Source organism: Macaca fascicularis, chromosome 13, assembly GCF_037993035.2.
Source record: "Macaca fascicularis isolate 582-1 chromosome 13, T2T-MFA8v1.1".
Taxonomy (NCBI): Eukaryota; Metazoa; Chordata; class Mammalia; order Primates; family Cercopithecidae; genus Macaca; species Macaca fascicularis.
In genome coordinates, this window is record NC_088387.1 from 75,268,834 (window position 1) to 75,289,469 (window position 20,636).

The following is a 20,636-nucleotide window of genomic DNA, read 5'->3' on the forward strand; positions in this document are numbered from 1 at the left end:
TAAGAATATCCAGCTGTCTTCTATTGAGCCAGATATGTGTGTGTGTGTGTGTGTGTGTGTGTGCGCGCGTCTGCATGTGTGTGAGAGAAACAGGGTCTCTGTTGCCCAGGCTGGAGTGCAGTGGTGCAGTCATGGCTCACTGCAGCCTCAACCTCCCAGGCTCAAGCGATTCTCCCACTTTAGCCCCCTAAGTAGCAGCTGGGACTACAGCCTCATGCCACCATGCCCAGCTAATTTTTTAATTTTTTGTAGAGACTGGGTCTTGCCATGTTGCCCAGGCTGGTTTCCAACTTCTGAGCTCAAGTGATCCTCCCATTTCAGCTTCCCAAAGTGCTGGGATTACGGGAATGGGCCACTGTGCCCAGCCTAAGCCAGATATTAAAGAGATGTGCAAAGATTAAAACAATGCTGTTTTTCTCATTTGTTTTACAAAATGGTTATTTTCCAAAAACATGTTATTTATGTTAATGTATGTTGGGCTTATTGTTATTTATAACCAAATATATATTTCTAATTTGTGTTTTAATTTTTAATATGGTAAATATTGGTAGGTAAATCCGCAAATAAAAGCGTTTTGGGGTCATCAATAATTTTATGGCATGTAATGGGGTCTTGAAACCAACGAGTTTGAGAAGCACTGCTGTAAACTGAGGGGAACCTAGGGTACGTTGAGAAGTGGGCTCAAGTAACTTGAGGTGTGTATCAGTTAGAGGAAAGAAGTGAGTCCACCTAATTCCAGAAAGAGACAAGAGAAAAAAGGCACAGGCCAAAGACCACATACCTACCACACTTTAATGTGTTTCTTGTTACAACTGGTGGGGACTAGAGCAGAGCTTTCAAGTTCTTTCTTGGAGGAGTCATTTACTGGACATAGAGGTGGTGAGCATGAGATATCCTTTTCCAGAGATGTGAGGTTCAGAAATTCCAGATGGATGATATTTTTTTAGCCACTTAATATATTTAACCAAAAAAATGCAAATTAAGTATATTTTGGGCCATTAGATTTTATCCTTTCATTCGATAGCAGAATAAAATTACCACAGAATCAAAGACTACATAAAGTTTTTAAACCGAAAAGAACTAGCCACCCAAAGAGCCAGAGAATCAGAGATAAAGGGATTAAGATCATTTACTTTTCCTCAAAATTTTTCTGATTTGATTATGTAACTCACATGACATTGGTTTTCTTTTTTGTTGTTGTTGTTTTTGAGATGGAGTCTCAGTCTGTCACCCAGGCTGGAGTGCAGGGGCGCGATCTCAGCTCTCTGCAACCTCTGCCTCCTGGGTTCAAGGGATTGTCCTGCCTCAGCCTCCCAAGTGGCTGGGATTACAGGTGCACACCACTATGCCTGGCTACTTTTTGTATTTTTAGTAGAGGTGGGGTTTCACCAGGCTGGTCTTGAACTCCTGATCTCAGGTAATCTGCCCACCTAGGCCTCCCAAAGTGCTGGGATTACAGGCGTGAGTCACCCCACCCGGCCCTTTTTTTGTTTTTGAGTCAGAGTGTCACTTTGTCACCCGGGCTGGAGTGCAGTAGTGCGATCTTGGCTCACTGCAACTTCCACCTCCCAGGTTCAAGCAATTCTCCCACCTCAGCCTCCCAAGTAGCTGGGACTACAGGTGTGCACCACAATGCCCGGCTAATTTTTGTATTTTTTGTAGAGACAGGGTTTTGCTATGTTGGCCAGGCTGGTCTTGAACTCCTGACCTCAAGTGATTTGACCACTTTGGCCTCCCGAAGTGCTGGGATTATAGGTGTGAGCCAGCACACCCGGCCAAAGCGTTACTTTTAATTAAACTTTTCGACATAAGGCAAGGTAAAACTAGCAGACAATATTATTCTTTTAATTCTTCTGAACTGAAGTGATTTAGTTTTAGGGCAAAAGACCATGTTTTATGCTTTTGAAATATTTATACAGTAGATAATTAAATATTTTTGAAAATTAATTCATTTTTCAACAAATATTTACTGAGGGCCTACCATAAGCCAAGCACTGCGCTGGGCTCTCAGGATGCAGCAAGGGCCAGGATGGTAAGGTCCCTGCCTTCAAGGAGCTCCCAGGAACAACTAGCACGTGTGTAAAAGGAAGGAGGGACCAGTAGAAATTAGATGAAAGGAACACTTGGGAATCTTCCCAGAAATTTCTGTCGTAAAAGGAAGCACAGTGGTTTTCAAAGTCTTAGGCAGCAGCTGAAGACAATGTAGATTTCCCACAGATGACACACTTGTGATGATTAGCATTAGTGGGAGAAGATGGTAAAAGAGCTCTTCTGGCTACTGTAGCCATGTCCCAGGTCATGTCCTGTGTGTGTGTGTCATGTCGTGTGTGTGTGTGTGTGTGTGTGTGTGTGTGTGTGTGTGTGTGTGTGTGTGTGTATGCTTCCTGGTCCTATACTCATAGCCAAGGTTACAAAATAGGATGGTGCATTTGGAGAAAAAAATTAATGAAACTTTCATTTTTATGTGTATTGCTACATTTCTACCAGGATGTGAAAGCATAAACTAAATTTATAATGACTGTATTTCTATTGATTCCAAAGATAAATTCTTTCACTTGATGGAAAACTAAAACATTTATGAGTATTAAAATAAAAATTTGAATAGAATTATGGTTTGCTTTTATACTACATGCTTTCTAGTAATTTTCTGAGCAAGATGTTTTATAGATTTTTTTTTTCTATGAAGATTTGGAGATAATGTTTCAACATTTTGCCTCTGTCCTTCAATAAAACTCCACAGTAAACCAATAGTATATAGGAGAATTACCAGCTGAATTTACATTTTAGCCAAGCCTTAGGCAGAAAAAAGAAAGACTGCAATTTTGATCAGGACCCCTGGATTCCAGGACTGCATTTCCACAAATGGACTAGCATGCATAGATGGATGTAAACACAAAGAAAATGATAACAACATTTACCAAGCACATATGCTATGCCAGGCCCTGGGCTACATATCTCTCAAAGATTATTCAGTTTACATTTCCACACCACGATGAGGTAGGTGATGAAGAATCCACGCCTGGGAAGAGTTAAGAAACCCACCAGTTAATAAGTAGCTGGGCTGAGCACAAGCCAGGCAGTCTGATAGCAGTTCCACAGCTACGGAAGAAATCTGAGCTCTTCAGAAGAAAAATGTTACCGAAAGAACAGCTTCTCAGCTCAAAAATTATTTAAGTAAATCTGCTCTGTCTTATATTAATTCATATACATATGTTACAAAATGTCCATTCTTCCCAAGTGCCACAGTTCTGAAAACTAATCACTGGTACTTTATCTGTCATTTCTTATCTGAGATGATTTCCAAATAGAATTCACTGATGTAGGCAGGTGTTGTTTTCTTCATGAGAGGAAGACACAAAGGTCATTGGAAACTGTGATCTGACCAAGATGATGGAGTGACAGCCCCCAAACCTTGAGTTGGCACAATTTGCCAAACCCCACCATATCTCGACTCCCAAAGATCTCATAAAACTTCATCCAATGTTTATTCAAGGGCATTGTTTTTCATTAAAAAATAAACGACTTTCAGTATCATATAACTTAGGACCTGTAGTTTCACAGATACAGTTACCTCTAATTAGATAAGCCTTAGTGTTTTCCAGCATTCGTTCTGTATTATGCACAGACTTCTCCATTCATCACAGGAAGACCAACATGTTAGTTATCTACTTGTCTCTTTTCTAAAGACAGTTTTGTGCCCATACTGCAAGAGAGGACACAGTACCCATACCTACATTTCATCCATTCAGATGTGAACGTAGGGTTCCCTTGAGCCTCATTTATTAAGGTTGAACAGAGTAAGCCTGCACCTGTCCACTAGAGGTCAAGATCAGCAAATTGAGACTGTAATCACAATCCACTTGAAAACATCACACCACACTTTCGAGCATTTCTCCATTTCCAAAGCAGCACTTTTTCATGGTTTTACTGAAGTTCTAAATGGTTTTAAGATGCTAGTATAAAAGCAATCACTTTTTATTTTTGTATTTATAATACACACACCCCTTTGTGTTGGAATTCACAAAAAAATTACCCAAAGAAATTTGAAAAAGAATATGTATAAATAAAAAATCTCTTAATGTATAAAGGAGAAAAATATTTGAGTGTGAAAACAAGATTGAGGAAACAGGTGAAGAAGGAAAAACAAATTTGTCCATTTAATTTTATCACTCATCGGGCCCTGTATTCTGGATACTCAGGTAGAGAACACAATCTAGATTTTTTTTTTTTCCATATGAAATCTCCTCCTAAACACTTTCTTTTCTTTTTCTTTCTTTCTTTTTTTTTTTTTTTTTTTTTGAGACAGGGTCTCACTCTGTCATCCAGGCTGGAGTGCAGTGGCGCAATCTCGGCTGACAGCAGCCTCTGCGTCCCAGGTTCAAGCAATTCTCCTCCCTCAGACCCCCGAGTAGCTGGGATTACGGGCGCCCACCACCACGTCCAGCTAATTTTTGTATTTTTAGTAGAGACGGGGTTTTACCATGTTGGCCAAGCTGGTCTTGAACTCCTGACCTCAGGTGATCCACCTGCCTTGGCCTCCCAAAGTCCTGGGATTACAGGCGTGAGGCACTGTGCCCGGCCTACTCCTAAACACTTTCTAAAGTTTCAGATGTGGCAAATTTTCAGTTTTCTAACTTTAGTGAAAAATACCACTCTGCATTCTTTTAAATATCTAATTGTACTTATAGCAGCTACAAAAGTGTATTTTATCTTAAAATGCAGACTTTTCAAGAGGAACTATTTTAGAATTACCTGTTTTTGCTAGACAGCCGTGGCACATTTTAAAAAGCACTTATAAAGATATCTGATCTTATTACCTTTGGAAAGTATTTTGATTACAAACACACACACACACACACACGCGGTTTTAGTTATGTCTGAGACAGACTATCAAGGAAATGGTAAATGATATAATGTTGATAAATGATGGAAAGCTCGGCTATCCAATTCCTATTACACTTCCACTTTTTCTGGAAAAAGGCAGAAAAGCTGGCAAGAAGAAATCAACGGTCTGAATGGGTGAGGGGATTCTAGAAAAAAAACATAGTTACTATAAATGTTACAATGTCCTGGCCTGGATTAATTTCTTCTAGAGAACTAAGAGTCTCCAGATAAAGTCTCTGCTGGTTGTCATCAGAGGTGCTGAGGCAAATGAAAGGCAGGCTAGAAGACCAGAGAGAGGCGATTCTCATCTTTAAACAAGGGGAGTCAGGTGGTCCCACAACCTGCAGACTGATGAACTTGACATCATCCTGGACAGCATTCTGGGATGGATGATTAAAGGTAGGGCCTGTGAGTATTTAGGGGAAAAAGTGTAATCTCCAAGAACCAGCATGGGTTCACCAAGAATAATTCATGTCAGATTAATCTTATTTTTCATAGAATAAGTGGGAGATTGTGGAAATATGTGAAGCAATCTAGATTTTAGAAGGACAAGCAGTAAGGGTTTCATGACTTTTTTGTGGGTAGACAGGAGAAATAAATACAAATGAATTAATTATTCGTTCATTTAACAAATTTGGGTTGGTGCAAAATTGTGGTTTTTGACATTAGAAGTAATGGCGAAAACTGCAACGTTGCACCAACCTAATAAATACCTGCTCTGTATTAAGCACTATACTAGGCATTGAGGATAAAACAGCAAATGATAGATATGGTCTCTGTCCTCAGTTTCTCAAGAGGGACAGTCAAGACCCAAAAGCCCAAATAAATAACATATGCGCAAGTTTTTTGTAATACAGACGATAAAGAAAACAGAGGCAGGGCAGAGATAAGAGAATGGGGGGGGGGCAATCTCCTTTAAATAGCATGAGCAGGTCTCTCTGAGGAGGAGGCACTTAAGCTCAGGTGTAAAGAATGAAAGGAATCTACCTTGCTACAAGGAACAGTGGGAAGAGGACATTTTCAGGAGGGGTAGCATGTGCAAAAGCCCAGAGGTGGGAAAGATATTGCAATAAGGGAGCTTTGAAAGACGGCCAGCGTGTCAGGAGAGTGGCGAGTAAGGGGGATAGTTGTACTAGATTAAAGTTGGAGAAATCGGCAGGGGCACTCCCCAAATAAACTGGAGAAGATGAATGAAGGAGATTCTAGTGGCCAGTTCTTTCAACTCTTTTACCAATGGTTTAGAATCCATTTTTATCAGTTATGTATAGCCGATTGTTTTGAAATACAATAAAAGAGAACAAAGCATTGAAAGAAATGTTAATTTGGTTGACAAAATTAGAATCCAAAGAGCAAAGTATAATCGATCAGCGCTTAGGCTCTGGTCTCAGACCAGTGTTTGAAATCTAGCTCCAATATTCTCTCTATGGCCTTGGACAAGTTATCTAATCCCTCTAAGCCAGGTATCCAAGACAATATAAAGGCTGGCACAGTGGCTCACACCTGTAATCCCAGCACTTTGGGAGGCCAAGGTGGGCGGATCACCTGAGGTCAGGAGTTCGAGACCAGCCTGGCCAACATACTGAAACTCCATTTCTGTTAAAAATACGAAAATTAGCCGGGCATGGTGGTGCGTGCCTGTAATCCCAATTACTAGGGAGGCTGAGGTGGAAGAATCTCTTGAACCTGGGAGGCAGAGGTTGCAAGTGAGCCAAGATCACACCACTGCACTCCAGACTGGACGACGGAGCGAGACTCCATCTCAAAAAATAAAAATAAACATAAAAATAAAAAATAAAAAAGTATAGGATGAGACCCAGGCAGCTCAGTTAAATCTTCTATATTACACAATAATCTGCCTGTTGCATCAAGTTATATGTGGCTCGCTTGGTGATCGGGAAACTACTGTGGCAACTTTCCCCCAGAATTATTGTAAGTACATTGCCCAGCCTCTGACAGAATTGTTTATAGACCAAATGTGGGCCCTTATATTTATTTTGCTTATATCACCAATAAACTATACGGCCTCTCAAATTATCTGTTTGAAGGGTTGAGAAACTTAGCATAGCTAAATTCTAGAAATTAATTTTAGCCTTTCAGTTCTGTTCTCATCATTGGGAAAGAAATTGCTAAAAGTTAACACAATATTTTAAAGACACAATTTGTAAATTTATATCATTCAGTATTGGAATTACTATACCCAAATATTTCTCTATTCCTTTAGTGCCATTAAAATTTAATGCTGTTGCAATCACACCCAAGGGTACTTAAAAATACTTTTTAAATTAGGTGCAAAGCTTTAAAGTATTCAAGTTCGGCCTGGCACGGTGGCTCACGCCTGTAATCCCAGCACACTGGGAGGCCAAGGTGGGCAGATCACGAGGTCAGGAGATAGAGACCATCCTGGCTAACACGGTGAAACCCCGTCTCTACTAAAAATACAAAACATTAGCCGGGCGTGGTGGCGGGCGCCTGTAGTCCCAGTTACTCGGGAGGCTGAGGCAGGAGAATGGCGTGAACCCGGGAGGCAGAGCTTGCAGTGAGCCGGGATAGCACCATTGCACTCCAGCCTGGGCGACAGAGCGAGACTCCGTCTCAAAAAAAACAAAAACAAAACAACAACAACAACAAAAAATTAAGTATTCAAGTTCAATTTTAAAAAATGACTTGAAGAGTTAAGAAAAGCACAATAAATTTAAAATAATTCACCCTTTGTAAATTAAAGGAAATAAAATGTTAGGTAGGATTAAGGGCATGATTATTTATATATTAAAGACAGGTAAGAAGAAATTAAACCATTCAGTGTAATGACAGATTTACATTAGGTAAAAGACAAAAACAACCCTAAAATCTTGGGTTGCCAGCTGGGAAGGAATATTCAGTAAAAATACCCAGAAAAAGAAATGTCAGGCAGTAATGCTATATATTTCTAAATATACTACTACTAAGCAACAAAAGTTCAAAACAGGCCGGGTGCAGTGGCTCACGCCTGTAATCCTAGCACTTTGGGAGGCCGAGGTGGGTGGATTGCCCGAGCTCAGGAGTTTGAGACCAGCCTGGCCAACATGGTGAAACCCCGTCTCTACTAAAATGCAAAAAATTAGCCGGGCATGGTGGTGTGCGCCTGTAGTCCCAGCTACCTGGAGGCTGAGGCACGAGAATTGCTTGAACCTGGGAGGCAGAGGTTGCAGTGAGCCGAGATCATGCCACTGCGCTCCAGGGTGGGCGACAGAGGGAGACTCTGTCTCCAAAAAAATAAAAATAAAAATAAATTAAAAAAATTCAAAGCAGTTTTCATACTTAGTATAATTGAGAAATGAGAAAAACTACATCAATTATAATAGTGTTTTGGGGATTAAATTCAGTAACTCCCTCTTAAGATTTAAGGTTGTGCCACCTCTTCTTAGCATTTTTGTCAAGTAAAAGTTTTTTTGATGTTGCTTTAACTTTTTTTCATGTTCCTATTTTCTCTACTTAAGCAGAGTTAGCAGTGATAGTTTTCCTTATTTAATCACATCTTATATGTTTTGCATTAAAATATGCCTTTTAAAATGTTATCCATAATTAAAATGTTATCCATAGAAAAGTTATCCTATTTTCTCTAACGTAAGCATAGTTAGTAGTGATGTTTTCCTTATTTGATCGAATATTTACTTTTTGTATTAAAATGTCTTTTAAAATGTTATCCATAATTGGATATCCATAATATCCAATATACATGTCTTACTTTACTGTAAACTTATTACTTTACTGTTGGCTTATGATTTGCTTAAATTTGGAGAAACTATGACTTATTTAACTAGAAGTCTCCTAGGCACGCATACTGCTTGCTTTTCCTTACTGAAAATTATGCTGATTTTTCTTCTGCATGTGCTCCTGTTTGATTCCAGTGCTAGCGACCTGATCTAGGCAAATTTCACAGGACTTCCTAACTCCAATCCCTCTTGGTTATAGGCTGTCTTACAGCTGCTGCCATAATTTCTAATTCTTCCTTGCTGCAGAGCCTAGATAATTTCAGACTGTTCAGTCCAGCGTATGCTACAAGCACCTGATTCCTCCACCTCAATCCTGCCCCTCTTCTCTTGCTACCTGCCTCTCTTACTTCTGCACCGGGCCTCTCCATCATCTTCTGCTAAATGAAATTCTCATTCTTGTAATAAAAGAAACCCAATACCTTTCCAATCATCCCTACTCCGCTTTTTACTTAATTACTTATTTCCATATATTCTCATAATCATACATTTATATATTTGCCTACCTCCCCACCAGTTTATAAACTTAGTAAAGGGTCTTAATCTTCTACTGAAATCCTATTTCAAAAAAATCCTTCAGTAACTGACTCAAGATGTACAACTTTATCTTTTATGTGATTTTTTTAAACTGTTAAAAATACACGAAAAAAAAAAAAAAAGAAACGGAATGTACCAAATATTAATAGCAGTTACCTCTGGAAAATTTCAAAATGGGAGTTGGAAGGGGCAGGAGTAGGGTTGGTCATAGTAATGTACCTCAATACATACCCGTTACCTAAAACGGTGACTGGCACATGGTCTTCAATTAATATTTGTGGAATGAATGGTCAGAGTCTAAATGTTCAGTTAACAGTATGAATGTTTTTTGGTAAGTTCTTTTATAATCTTTAGTACTTCTTAAATATTCCATAACGAACTTGGATTTATCATATAAAAACTCACACTAAAAAAGATACACAAGCAAATCTGACATGGAAAGCATGACAACCAAATTTGACACGGATAAAGTTTTAAGATTCAGCGCAAGGTTTGATCCCAGTATCTTAAAACTTTTTGGAAGACAAGTCCTCTATTGAAAGCAGACGGCTTTTAAAAACATCTAATGATACAGAATCTTGAATTGACAAACTAAATGTTGTCATAATTATTTCCTCCAAAGAAATTCTTAATCTCATGCAAAATACCTAGCTGTTGCATCCTGTTCTGTGGCTTCAAATACTATCAATATAGTGATTCCCCATTTCATCTTTAGTATTTTTTTAGAGACAGGAGCTGGCTCTGTCTCAAGTGATCCTCCTGCCTCAGCCTCTCAAGTAGCTGAGACTACAGGCGCATGGCAACCCACCCAGCTAATTTTTATTTTGTAGAGATGAGGTCTTGCTACATTGCCCAGGCTGGTCTCAAAATCTGGGGCTCAAGTGATTCTTCTGCCTTGGCCTCCCAAAAGTGCTGAGGTTACAGGTGTCAGCCACCATGCCTGGCCTAGTGATTCCACATTTTAATTTTCTCCCCTAAACTCTACACTCATATGTCCAACTGCCTACTACACAATGTCTCTGTTAGAATTATTAATAGGAATCTCAAAACTCAATTATGTTCAAGGCAGGATTTGATTTATACCCTCCAATTTGCTCCTCCATTGGTTTTCTTAAATCGCAGTTAATGGCAGCACCACCCCTCTCACACCAAACATTGGAGTCATCTTTTGATCTTTTTCTTCTTCTTCACATCTAATCCATCACCAAGTCTTATCAGCTCTACCACTAAAACATACCCCAATTCTGACTTCTCCCCATGACTATCACCCCGGTCCAAGGTCCCACCATCTCTCACCTGGATGACTATAAAAGTCTTCCTTACCTTGTTCCTCTAGTCTTTTCTCCACTGACCAGTGAAATTTACAACACACCACACATCCCCTTTGCTTAAAACTCTCCAGTGGCTTCTCATCACACTCAAAACAACATCCTAAATCCCTCACTGTAGGTGCATAGCCCTAAATGGTCAGGCTCTTGCCAATCTCTAGAACTTCATCACCTACTATTCTCCTCCACTCAATGGACTTACCTTACCGGCATTCTTTATTTCTCAGCAAATAATTCCATTTGTGCTTTGGGGACTAGTTTTATTGTTCTCTTCATCTCAAACGTTTGTTCTTTGATCTTGGTCTAATTTTCTTATCATTCAAGCTTACGAACCTATAAAATTGTGCCCCAGTCCCTCCACCACCATATTCTGCCTCATTTTACTCATAGCTTCGGAAATTACCATTGCATTGCTGTCTTATCTACTATAATTCAATAAACTCCGGAAGGCAGTAAAGCTTTGTCTTGTACCCCAATGTACACCCAATACTTAAAATAGTGAGTGGCACATGGGTCTTCAATAAATATTTGTTGACTGCATGGCTGAAGAGAGTCTTAATGTTCAATCAAGCGTCCAGGGCATGAAAACAAAACAATTGCTCCAACTCATCTACACTTTGCAATAGCAACCTCTCCTCCCATCCCCAACAAATAACCAGCTACCTCCCACAAAATTTCCACCCCAAACCTCTTTAGAATATACTATTTTAAAAGTCTATGTTCTGGATCAGCTGTTGCAAAATTATACAACAAAACCAGAGCCTCAAATATATGTAGCTTTTATGCACATGGGCCAAGCAGCATGCCCTCTTTGGAACTTTCTTACCCTCAAGTCAGCCCTTGGTATACATTTCTATCTAATTTCATCTAAGTAAAACTGTATGTGCTGGGGTACAGGTAAGCAAACAAATCAGTGCTATTTGCTTTATGTTAACACTGTCAAAGGCGGACCTGGTTCTGTATCCTTCTTAGGAGGGTCCTATGGCCAGGCGTGGTGGCTCACGCCTGTAATCCCAGCACTTTGGGAGGCTGAGGTGGGCAGATCCCCTGAGGTCAGGAGTTCAAGACCAGTCTGGTCAACATGGTGAAACCCCGTCACTACTAAAAATACAAAAATTAGCCGGCCGTGGTGGTGGGCACCTGTAATCCCAGCTGCTCAGTAGGCTGAGGCAGGAGAATCACTTGAACCTAGAAGGCAGAGGTTGCAGTAAGCCAAGATTGGGCCACTGCACTCCAGCCTGGGTGACAAGAGTGAGACTCTTGTTACCAAAAAAAAAAAAAAAAAAAAAAGGAGGGTCCTGATTCAATCACAGGCTCTTTGGCTTGACTAAAAAGCAGTATTTGCTATAAAAATAAGAGATCTAAGACCAGTCTCAGTAAAACTTACCAAATTAGTGCTTAATGCTGAGAGAAAAGAAAGATTTGAAATAAACATAAATAGCAACCAGATCAAAATGTGAAATAAAAAAAATCTTAAGCTTTGGATTTTGTCAAATTCCAAATTCCAAAAAGCTTAAAATTCAAGTATCAGTTCTTATGGTTCCGGCCATTACAAACCTTATGTAAACATGAGAGCTAAAAACAGATTGGTGTGTGGAGAATGATTATAATGATTATTTGGGCCCAAGTTTTGTCTAAGAAACATAAATTTAATGATAATTCTTAGTAACTATTTAATCCAAGCTGTTTTGCTTCCAATATTTTGTACTGTGTTTAGCCAGAAAAGAAAATACAGATGAACGCTTTCTCTTTGTAAGGTGACTGTATTATAAACAAGGCTAAAGTAGCAAGACTAAACTTTTAGTGCAGATAATAAAATTTGAATAGTACAAGAATACTCTTCAGGTAGTATCTATAGGATAAGATCTCTAAATGTTTTTGTATCAGGTGGCAATGCCATCTAAAGTAATATTAACAACATAAATGTATATATGTGCATACATACTCACACATATAGGCGAAGGGAGAGGGGTGTGTGTGTGTGTGTGTGTGTGTGTGTGTGTGTGTGTGGAAGAGAATGAAGAGAATGAGTAAGAATGGGTACAAATCAAAGCAACCTTTTCTTGGGTTAATTATTTCAACTATAAAGATGTATCTCAACTTCTAAAGAAATTCCTGGTTTGTATTTAAATGCACTTTAAAAAGACCATAACACACTCAAATTTAGTTGACAGGCTACAATGGGATTCAGAAAAGGACACAGTGAATATAGACTTAGGTGCAAGTTCATGCTGGTGATTTTTGTTTTTGAAAATGTAAGCCACTAATATTTTAAGAAAAAAATTTAAACCAAAAATTGCATATTATTATACACAAACTGAAACATAAGTGACTTTTAGCACAGTGTATACATGCTTACATAAACTCAAACACATTTAAAACAATTTCCATTTAACATATGAAAGTTTTGAAATACATAAAAGCATTAATACTTTCTATAAAACTACAGTTAGAACATCAATTTGCTACAAGCATATAAAAACATCAAGTGCTTTCTTGGAGTTTCAAGTTTCCTCTCTAAAACACAATCTTGCTCACATATATAGTCCTTTTCCAATAATCAGTATGAACTTTTTGTTTCTCAAGAGGTTTATTTTCCAGGTACATTATAAGCTCAAGAAAACAGACCCAACAATTATGCGATATAATTATGTCATAACAACTTAATTGCACATAATGCTTTAAAGTAGGTTTGGATGAAGTTCTCAAACACTTTGGTATATGATCTTCAGGGACTTTAATTAGAAACAACAGAAATTCTAAGTCCCTTCAATCCCCATTTTGCTTTAAAATGGACAAGTCTTTGGTTAAAGTTCTACATTTTGGGCATTTATTTTTAATTAAGATGGTCCCCAAACCAATAAATGGTACTGATGTATTACAAATTCACAAGACTTCATTTAACCTGCTTCTGATGCAGTGGGAGGTTACAGATACTCATTTACTATAATATGTCATTGGATAGTTTCAATCTTTCACTTATAAGCAGAGAAATCAAAAGATTTATTACTTCTCTGTCAGTTTTCTGTTATAACCTAAACTGTACAGTAATTTGCAGTAACTATACTGCTCCACAGTATATATAATTATGACTGATAAGATGTAGAGCATTAAATTTAGAGTTAGCTTATTTTGATAAGTCAATATTAGACTGTACAGTAAGTCTGCATTAACTATGAAAAGGTTGTTAGTTAATGCTTATTTAAAAACCCCAAACCATTCCATTTACAAGAGAAATTGTTGCAAATGTATAAAACAGCAGATATACAAGGAGAACACCAAACATACTTTATTAGCACAAAAAAAGCAGCCATAACAAGGCACAGCAAGCAGAAACATACATTAGCAGTCAAAGGGTTAGTGTTGCATACAAATATAGCTCTTCTTTTTTGTAGCCTTGGCAATAGCCATAGGGATGTAAAATAACATTCTGTAGCAGCAGGTAAGGAAACTATGGAGCACTCACCAGTGGTACAGAGCACATTAACAAAAAGACACAAGAATGGATTCGGCTACTGTAGTGCAAAATGTCTAGGACAGAACTGTAAATTCAGTTCAGTTACTAAGAAGCAAACACTAGAACTTGATATAACTTCCAAAAGAGCTCACTCAAGTAGTAGTACATATTATTCTAAGTGACAAAAAGGTGCTAAGTAAAGTTATTTACAGATATAATGGTTGTACAGTACCTTTTAAATCTGCAATTTAGGTTTCAGATTTTCCATTAAGAATTAACTGCACTGAAATTCTATAAATTATACTTAAGCAATTCAGCTATGAGAGTTTACAAAAAAGAGACAAATTCTGCCATCCAAATTATTAATTACAGTTCAACAATATCTCAACATCAGCAACCATTGTAGTTACTATTATCTGACTTGTTTGGGCATCTTCTAGTGTCATGTACTTCATGGTTCACAAAATCATCCTGGGCATAGGAACAGATCCAACTTTTAGGAAACAACAATTAGACTGCACATCAACTTAAAAAAAAAAAAATCACACGCAAGACTACATTGCAGCAGCTATTCCAAACGCCTAAGTTAAAGCACTCATTTAAAAAATTAATACCTAGGGCCTTTCAATAAAATTCTACTACTAGCTTTGTAAGTCTGAAATTTTAAGAATGACTATTTAGAAAATCTGGTTTACTTAACAGTACCTTTTGCAGAAGAGAAAAGGCGTCTGATTATAAACTACATCAACACGTAAGTGAACTGCACTATGCCCTTGTGGCCAGAAAATTGCATTTTTTTCTAAAAGGAAGGCAGTCTTTTATTCTTTTTGGACTTCCAAAGCTTGATTTATAGTAACTACAAACATCACTATTTTTGGAAGGTTATAGAAAAACTCTTAGAAAAAATAATTTCAAACATTAGTCACACTGTTGAAATACTCATCCAATATTAATAATTTGTTCTTCAGTAAGAAATAGAATTCTTCATAACAAATGCCCCAGAGTTGCCTCACTCAAATACTACAGCCATTAAAAACCAAACTGTTAGCGAAATCGGCAAAATGTTTTTGTAGTCTTACTTAACACCTGTAGCTCTAGCCTCTGGTGTTCCAATAGGCACCATGTTTATCTGAATAAGTAACAGCAGGTCGCATCTGACAGATACTAACACTAAGCTTACATACTGTACGAAAAAGCCTAACACTGCTACGTGTGCTTGCTATAGGTGTACTGTCTGATGCACATGAAAGCGGACCTAGTTAACACCCTTTGGGGACCGGAAAGTTTACTTTGCCTTGACTGGTTCTCGTTCTAACCAGCGAACTCTAACTTTTTGTTTATAATGATACTCTTTTAAAAAATCCTGTAACATTGAGGGTAGAGGGAGCCCATCAATTCCATCATACGTAGTGCACCTGCAGATTACCGCGCGACAGATATACTGCAGGCTAAAAGGAAAAGTCCTATTTAGTGATATAGTAAGCAATGGTTCAAAAAACATGCACGAACTGGGATCTTTATAATGTTCTAAAAGTCCTGTTACAGTGGAGGAGTGAAATACACAGGGGTCATGGGCATCGAAACTAAAGTTGTGATTCCACTGCTCAATTCGGGCATGCAGGGATCTGTTGTAGCGGCGGAAGCTCACAGAGAAGAGGTAGTCCTCCTGCGCAGAGTCCCTGAGCAAAAACGTGCCTTCAGGTTTCCCTTCGAGAAGGGCTTCTGCTTCATAACGGTCCATCACTCCCCAGTAACAGGGATTCCCTGTAATTTGAAGCAAATCAGGCACGAGGCAGTGTATGTAATCAATCTGTGTGTGGACTTTCCAAGCTCCCTGTCTGCTAACATGGGTATGGCTGTCTCCAGATATCTGACGCTGCTTCTGCCTCCGTGACTGCAAACACAGGGTGGTTGTATCCTCTTCCGAGTCACAATTAGCTTGTGGAATTGCAGAACTGTCCCCACTTATTTCAGTCATTCCAGGAGCTAACTTTGGTCCCAGTTTATATAATGGATTAACCTGTGCAGTAGCTTCAAATGTATGTATTTGTGCATTGGGAGGGGGATCAACCCCTTCTTCAATACTAAGCCGCCTTCTCTCTCTAAGCCTATCTTCTTCATCTTCTGTAGAAACCAAAGATGGATCAAATGTATCAAAAAATGTTGAATGTGGGCTCACAGGAGCTGTATGCTGTTTAATCAAATGCCATTTTTGGGCTAAATCTGAGCCAGCAGGAAATGGGCATTTCTCAAGCATTAATTCAGACAGATGGATTTTTCTTTTATTGGAAAAGAGAGGCTTTGACTGCTTGCTGTAAGTTCTCATGGGAAAACACAAGCCCACAGTATCCTGCAACCTCTGTCTCAGAGAGCGACTTCCTACAGTTCTGCTGGAAACACTGTCCATGTCGTGTACAGAACTTACGCCGTAGCGCCTCTCTCTCCTTTGAAGTCCACTTCGAGTTCTACCAAACTTCTTATCAGCATCCAATGAACTCTGGGTCTTTGTAGAACAGGAATGTTTTTTCTTCCCACCCCATGGAGCATGTCGAGAGTAGGAATCTCTTCGTGCAAGTCTTGTTCCTGGGGTAACACAAGAATCATTATCCTTTTCGATGCTTATTTCAACAATTTGAGGGATTTCTGTGGCACAATTTTGATTTCTCCTTGAAGAATTCTTTGAAGGGCTTAATCCCAGTTGTAAGGCAACATTTTCTCTTAAGGGACTGCTTTGTTGCTGAGGAGTTGAGTCTCCTATGCTGATGTTTTTCTCTCTGACAGACAAACATCTGTTGGAGTTCATGTCCACATTTTCACTACGGCTTCCTCCCTCATGACCGAAGAGATTCTGACACCTGTATTTGAAGTTATTCCACATTTTCCCCACTTTATCCATTGATTATAAAATCTAAAGACAAAACAGGAAAAAGAGAAAAATAAATTAATCAGAGTAGCATGTGAAGGTAGCTAAGGCAGTGCCCACGTCCCTTTCCATTCGGAATTTCAGTGATACTGGCCAAGAGTTCATCTACACTGCCCTGCTGAAGTGATGAGGTGTGTGTTCTGTTGGGCAGCAGGAAGGCCACCGGGCCTTTTAGGCACTGACCTTGTTCAAGCCAGTCCTTACTTCCCATTTCCTTTCAGGCAGAATATTCTGAACTTAGGTGAAAGGAAATAAACACTCTTAAACTCTGGTTTCTTTTTCCCGTGCTTCAACCTGTCTTCTTAACTTGAATATTACAAAGGCAAAATATGTTCCATATTGTTGAAACACATTTGTATTCAACTTTTCAAAAGTTATAACCAGGACCACATTTTGTAACACATTAAAATTAGTTCAAAAACCTTTCATTAGTAGCAATCTTCCCAATTTCACTTAACCAGTTCCTTGCAATTCTAAGGTTTACAGGTTCATCACTTGTGAAAAACCCGTATCTTCCCTCCCACCCTGTAATGCATCAAATTTATCCATGATTTTGAAGAAGCAGTTTGAGTAGAAAAGAAAGAAAAATAATGTAATATTTAGGAAAGGTGTCTTTTTTTTTTTTCTTTTTTTTTTTTTTTGAGAAGTCGTCTTGCTCTGTTGTCCAGGCTGGAGTGCAATGGTGAGATCTCGGCTCACTGCAACCTCCATCTCCCAGATTCAAATGATTCTCCTGCCTCGGCCTCCCGAGTAGCTGGGATTACAGGCATGCACCACCACGCCTGGCTAATTTTTGTATTTTTAGTAGAGACGGGATTTCACCATGTTGGTCAGGCTGGTCTTGAACTCCTGACCTCAGGTGATTCACTGGCCTTGGCCTTCCAAAGTGCTGGAATTACAGGTGTGAGCCACCATGCCCGGCCAGGAAAGGTGTCTTAAGCTTTCCAATTCTTAATCCTGGAAGAGTTTGGAAATTATAATAGAGTAATAGAAAGAAAGGCTATACTACTATAGTAATCACAAAAACAAAAACCAAAAACATACAATTTGGCATCTTCTTGTTCCTTAAAAAAAATCTAGGCTGGGCATGATGGCTCACACCTGTAATCCCAGCACATTGGGAGGCCGAGGCAGGTGGATCATGAGGTCAGGAGATCGAGACCATCCTGGCTAACACGGTGAAACTCTGTCTCTACTAAAAATACAAAACATTAGCCGGGCGTGGTGGCGGGCACCTGTAGTCCCAGCTACTCGGGAGGCTGAGGCAGGAGAATGGCATGAACCTGGGAAGCAGAGTTTGCATTGAGCCAAGATTGCGCCACTGCAGTCCAGCTTGGGTGACAGAGCGAGACTCTGTCTCAAAAAAAAAAGAAAAAAAAAAACTAAAGCAGTGTATGACACTTTACAAATAAATTCTTTTAAGACTACAATATCAACAGGCACACTGTCTAGTTCAGTAACTACAAATCAACATTAGAAGAAATGGAAAAACCTAAACTTAAAATTCAATTGGTTTTGTCACATTATGATAGCAGAAAACTTTGGCTGATCTTGAACTTTGACTAGTTATTTTTGTCATAAACTCTTATATTTTCAAGAAGTTGACTATGAATAAGAGAATAACAGAGAATAAACTTTCTTAGAATGAACTGTAGGTCTTCCCATTAGTTTCTCACAGAAAGGGCTCTTGACTAATGGAAACACAACATAGAAAATTAATATCCATGATATCATAAAATGTACTTTCAGATGATTTAATTCTTTATTAAAAGCACACTGTCAGGCACATATGAAGTTTGCACGGTAGTTGGCATCTATTATAATAAAATGTATTAGACAGAACTGTTAAATCTCAGCAAAGTCTATTTTAGAACACGGCCTCCTCTGTCTTGCAAAAATCTTTCTCGTAAGCCTTTTTATGAGGTTTATGCCATTTGAACTTCACGTGCCTTGTTATCATTTATTCTTCTTCTTAAATTAAGATTTCAGTTCCTTGCCCATAGTCCTGTTAATACAGCCGAATTCCTGCCATATTCTTGGTGACTCCATTGTCTTTGTAGATGTTCTCTTCCAATATCCTAGCCCCTTTCTATCCTGGTTTCTTCTCATTTATTTTAAAGTTAGTTTTTATTTTTACCTAATTCACATATTTGTAGTGTGAAGGTCAAATACCACCACAAGACTCTTAACAAAAAATAGCACCACCACCCACCATGTGACTACTAGAAAATTTAAAATTAACATGTGACTCAGGTTACATTTGTATTGAACATTACTGATGTACAGCAAGGGCCGGCAAACCAAAGTCTGAAGGCCAAATCTGGCCCCTGGCCTGTTTTTGAAAGGATCCCAGCTCAGAAAAATTTTTACATTTTTAAAGGGATTAAAAAAACATACACACACAAAGAACATTTGACAGAGACTACATGTAGTCTGCAAAGCCTAAAATATTTTCTATTTAGCCCCTTTCAGAAAAAGTTTACTGACCCTACTCTACCTATTTGAGATAAACCACATCACTCTAGACACTAGAAGAGCCGTATTCAAGAAGTTCAAGAATTTAACTCTCTTCTCTTGTTTATAAATTTTGTAGCTATCTAAAGATACTTCTCTGACAAGCAAATTATACCCAAAAAATAACTTTTAAAAAGTGACCTAACCTAAAACCACTCATCTCTTTATATAGCTCTTTATAAGTTGTATGAATTAGTATGATACGCAGAGAACATCTGCACTTGCCAAGGCACAAAAGGCAGTTTCTAACACTGAACCCTCCGGTTCAGTTTCACAGAGCATGAAATTTAGTTATTTCTGTATTCTTATTCTGGAGCATGTTATCAGATTGTATCTCACTCCATGGAGAAAGACAGTTGATTTTTCTTGACATGTGAAATGTGATGTGGGCAGTTTTAATATCAGGAAGGAAAAAATACTGACAGTAATTCATAGACTAGTCGACATAACAATCAGGAAGGCATTTCAACTATCTTGGTATTAACAATGTCAGATTCAAAGCTCTTTTGTTTTGTTAAATTTTTAGAAATGTGTTTAGGACAGAGCTGAAACCCTTTGAAATCTAAATTACAACTCTATTACTTTATGGTTTTATATAAAATTATACAGGGCTAAAAAGAGTGTAAAATTTCAATTGCACTGATTCTAGAATAAAAGTTTATCATCCATTACAATCTCTTAGATTTCTATACATGCTTAGCTATTTGAAAACTATCCAAAGCAAATTTCTAAAAAGTTATTCTTTCCCCCAAAGAATAATAATTTAAAACTGATTTTATAATGCTTTTGGAAGTTAAATAGCTTTTGTTGAAAAATTATATTTAACTGGATAAGCTACAAATTAGAATTATGGAAAATTAGGTCAAATTCCATCACTAAATTTACATATATAAAAATGAAATAGTACAGTCAATGGCCCTTCTTAATGCCAAGTAGTATCTATTATAAAATTTACACAAAACAAAATAATTGAAATAGTTCCCAGGAGTTTATTTCAATGGGACTTAACCCATGCTTTATGAGAAATAAATTAAGTTTAATGTGCTTTAAGAATACAGTGAGAGAGAACTATTAAACTTACATAATTATAACAGTTATATTCTTAAAATATACAGTTATAACATAAGTTATTCTTAACGTTGAATGCCATAAAGAGGAAGAATGTGACAACTCAAATCCTTCCTCTTCTTCAGTCTATCTAGACTTCTTAGCCATAACACCTTTCCATTAGAAAGTCCTTCAGT

General features: G+C 38.2%; 1 protein-coding gene across 17 annotated transcripts in view; it reads right to left on the bottom strand.

Annotated features, from left to right (window-relative positions):
• SOCS5 (suppressor of cytokine signaling 5) overlaps positions 1 to 20,636 on the bottom strand; it is a 163,896-nt gene that overhangs the window by 86,379 nt on the left and 56,881 nt on the right. For 4 of the 17 annotated variants that reach the window (XM_074011847.1, XM_045369381.3, XM_045369383.3 and 1 more), the window contains one exon: positions 12,248 to 16,863. The exons of the other annotated variants lie outside the window; for them this stretch is intronic. In XM_074011847.1, coding sequence (XP_073867948.1) covers positions 15,241 to 16,851 — 1,611 coding nt within the window. In that variant the 5' untranslated portion in view covers positions 16,852 to 16,863 and the 3' untranslated portion in view covers positions 12,248 to 15,240. Of the gene's footprint in view, positions 1 to 12,247; positions 16,864 to 20,636 lie in introns of those variants that run through there. 17 annotated transcript variants of the gene reach the window in all.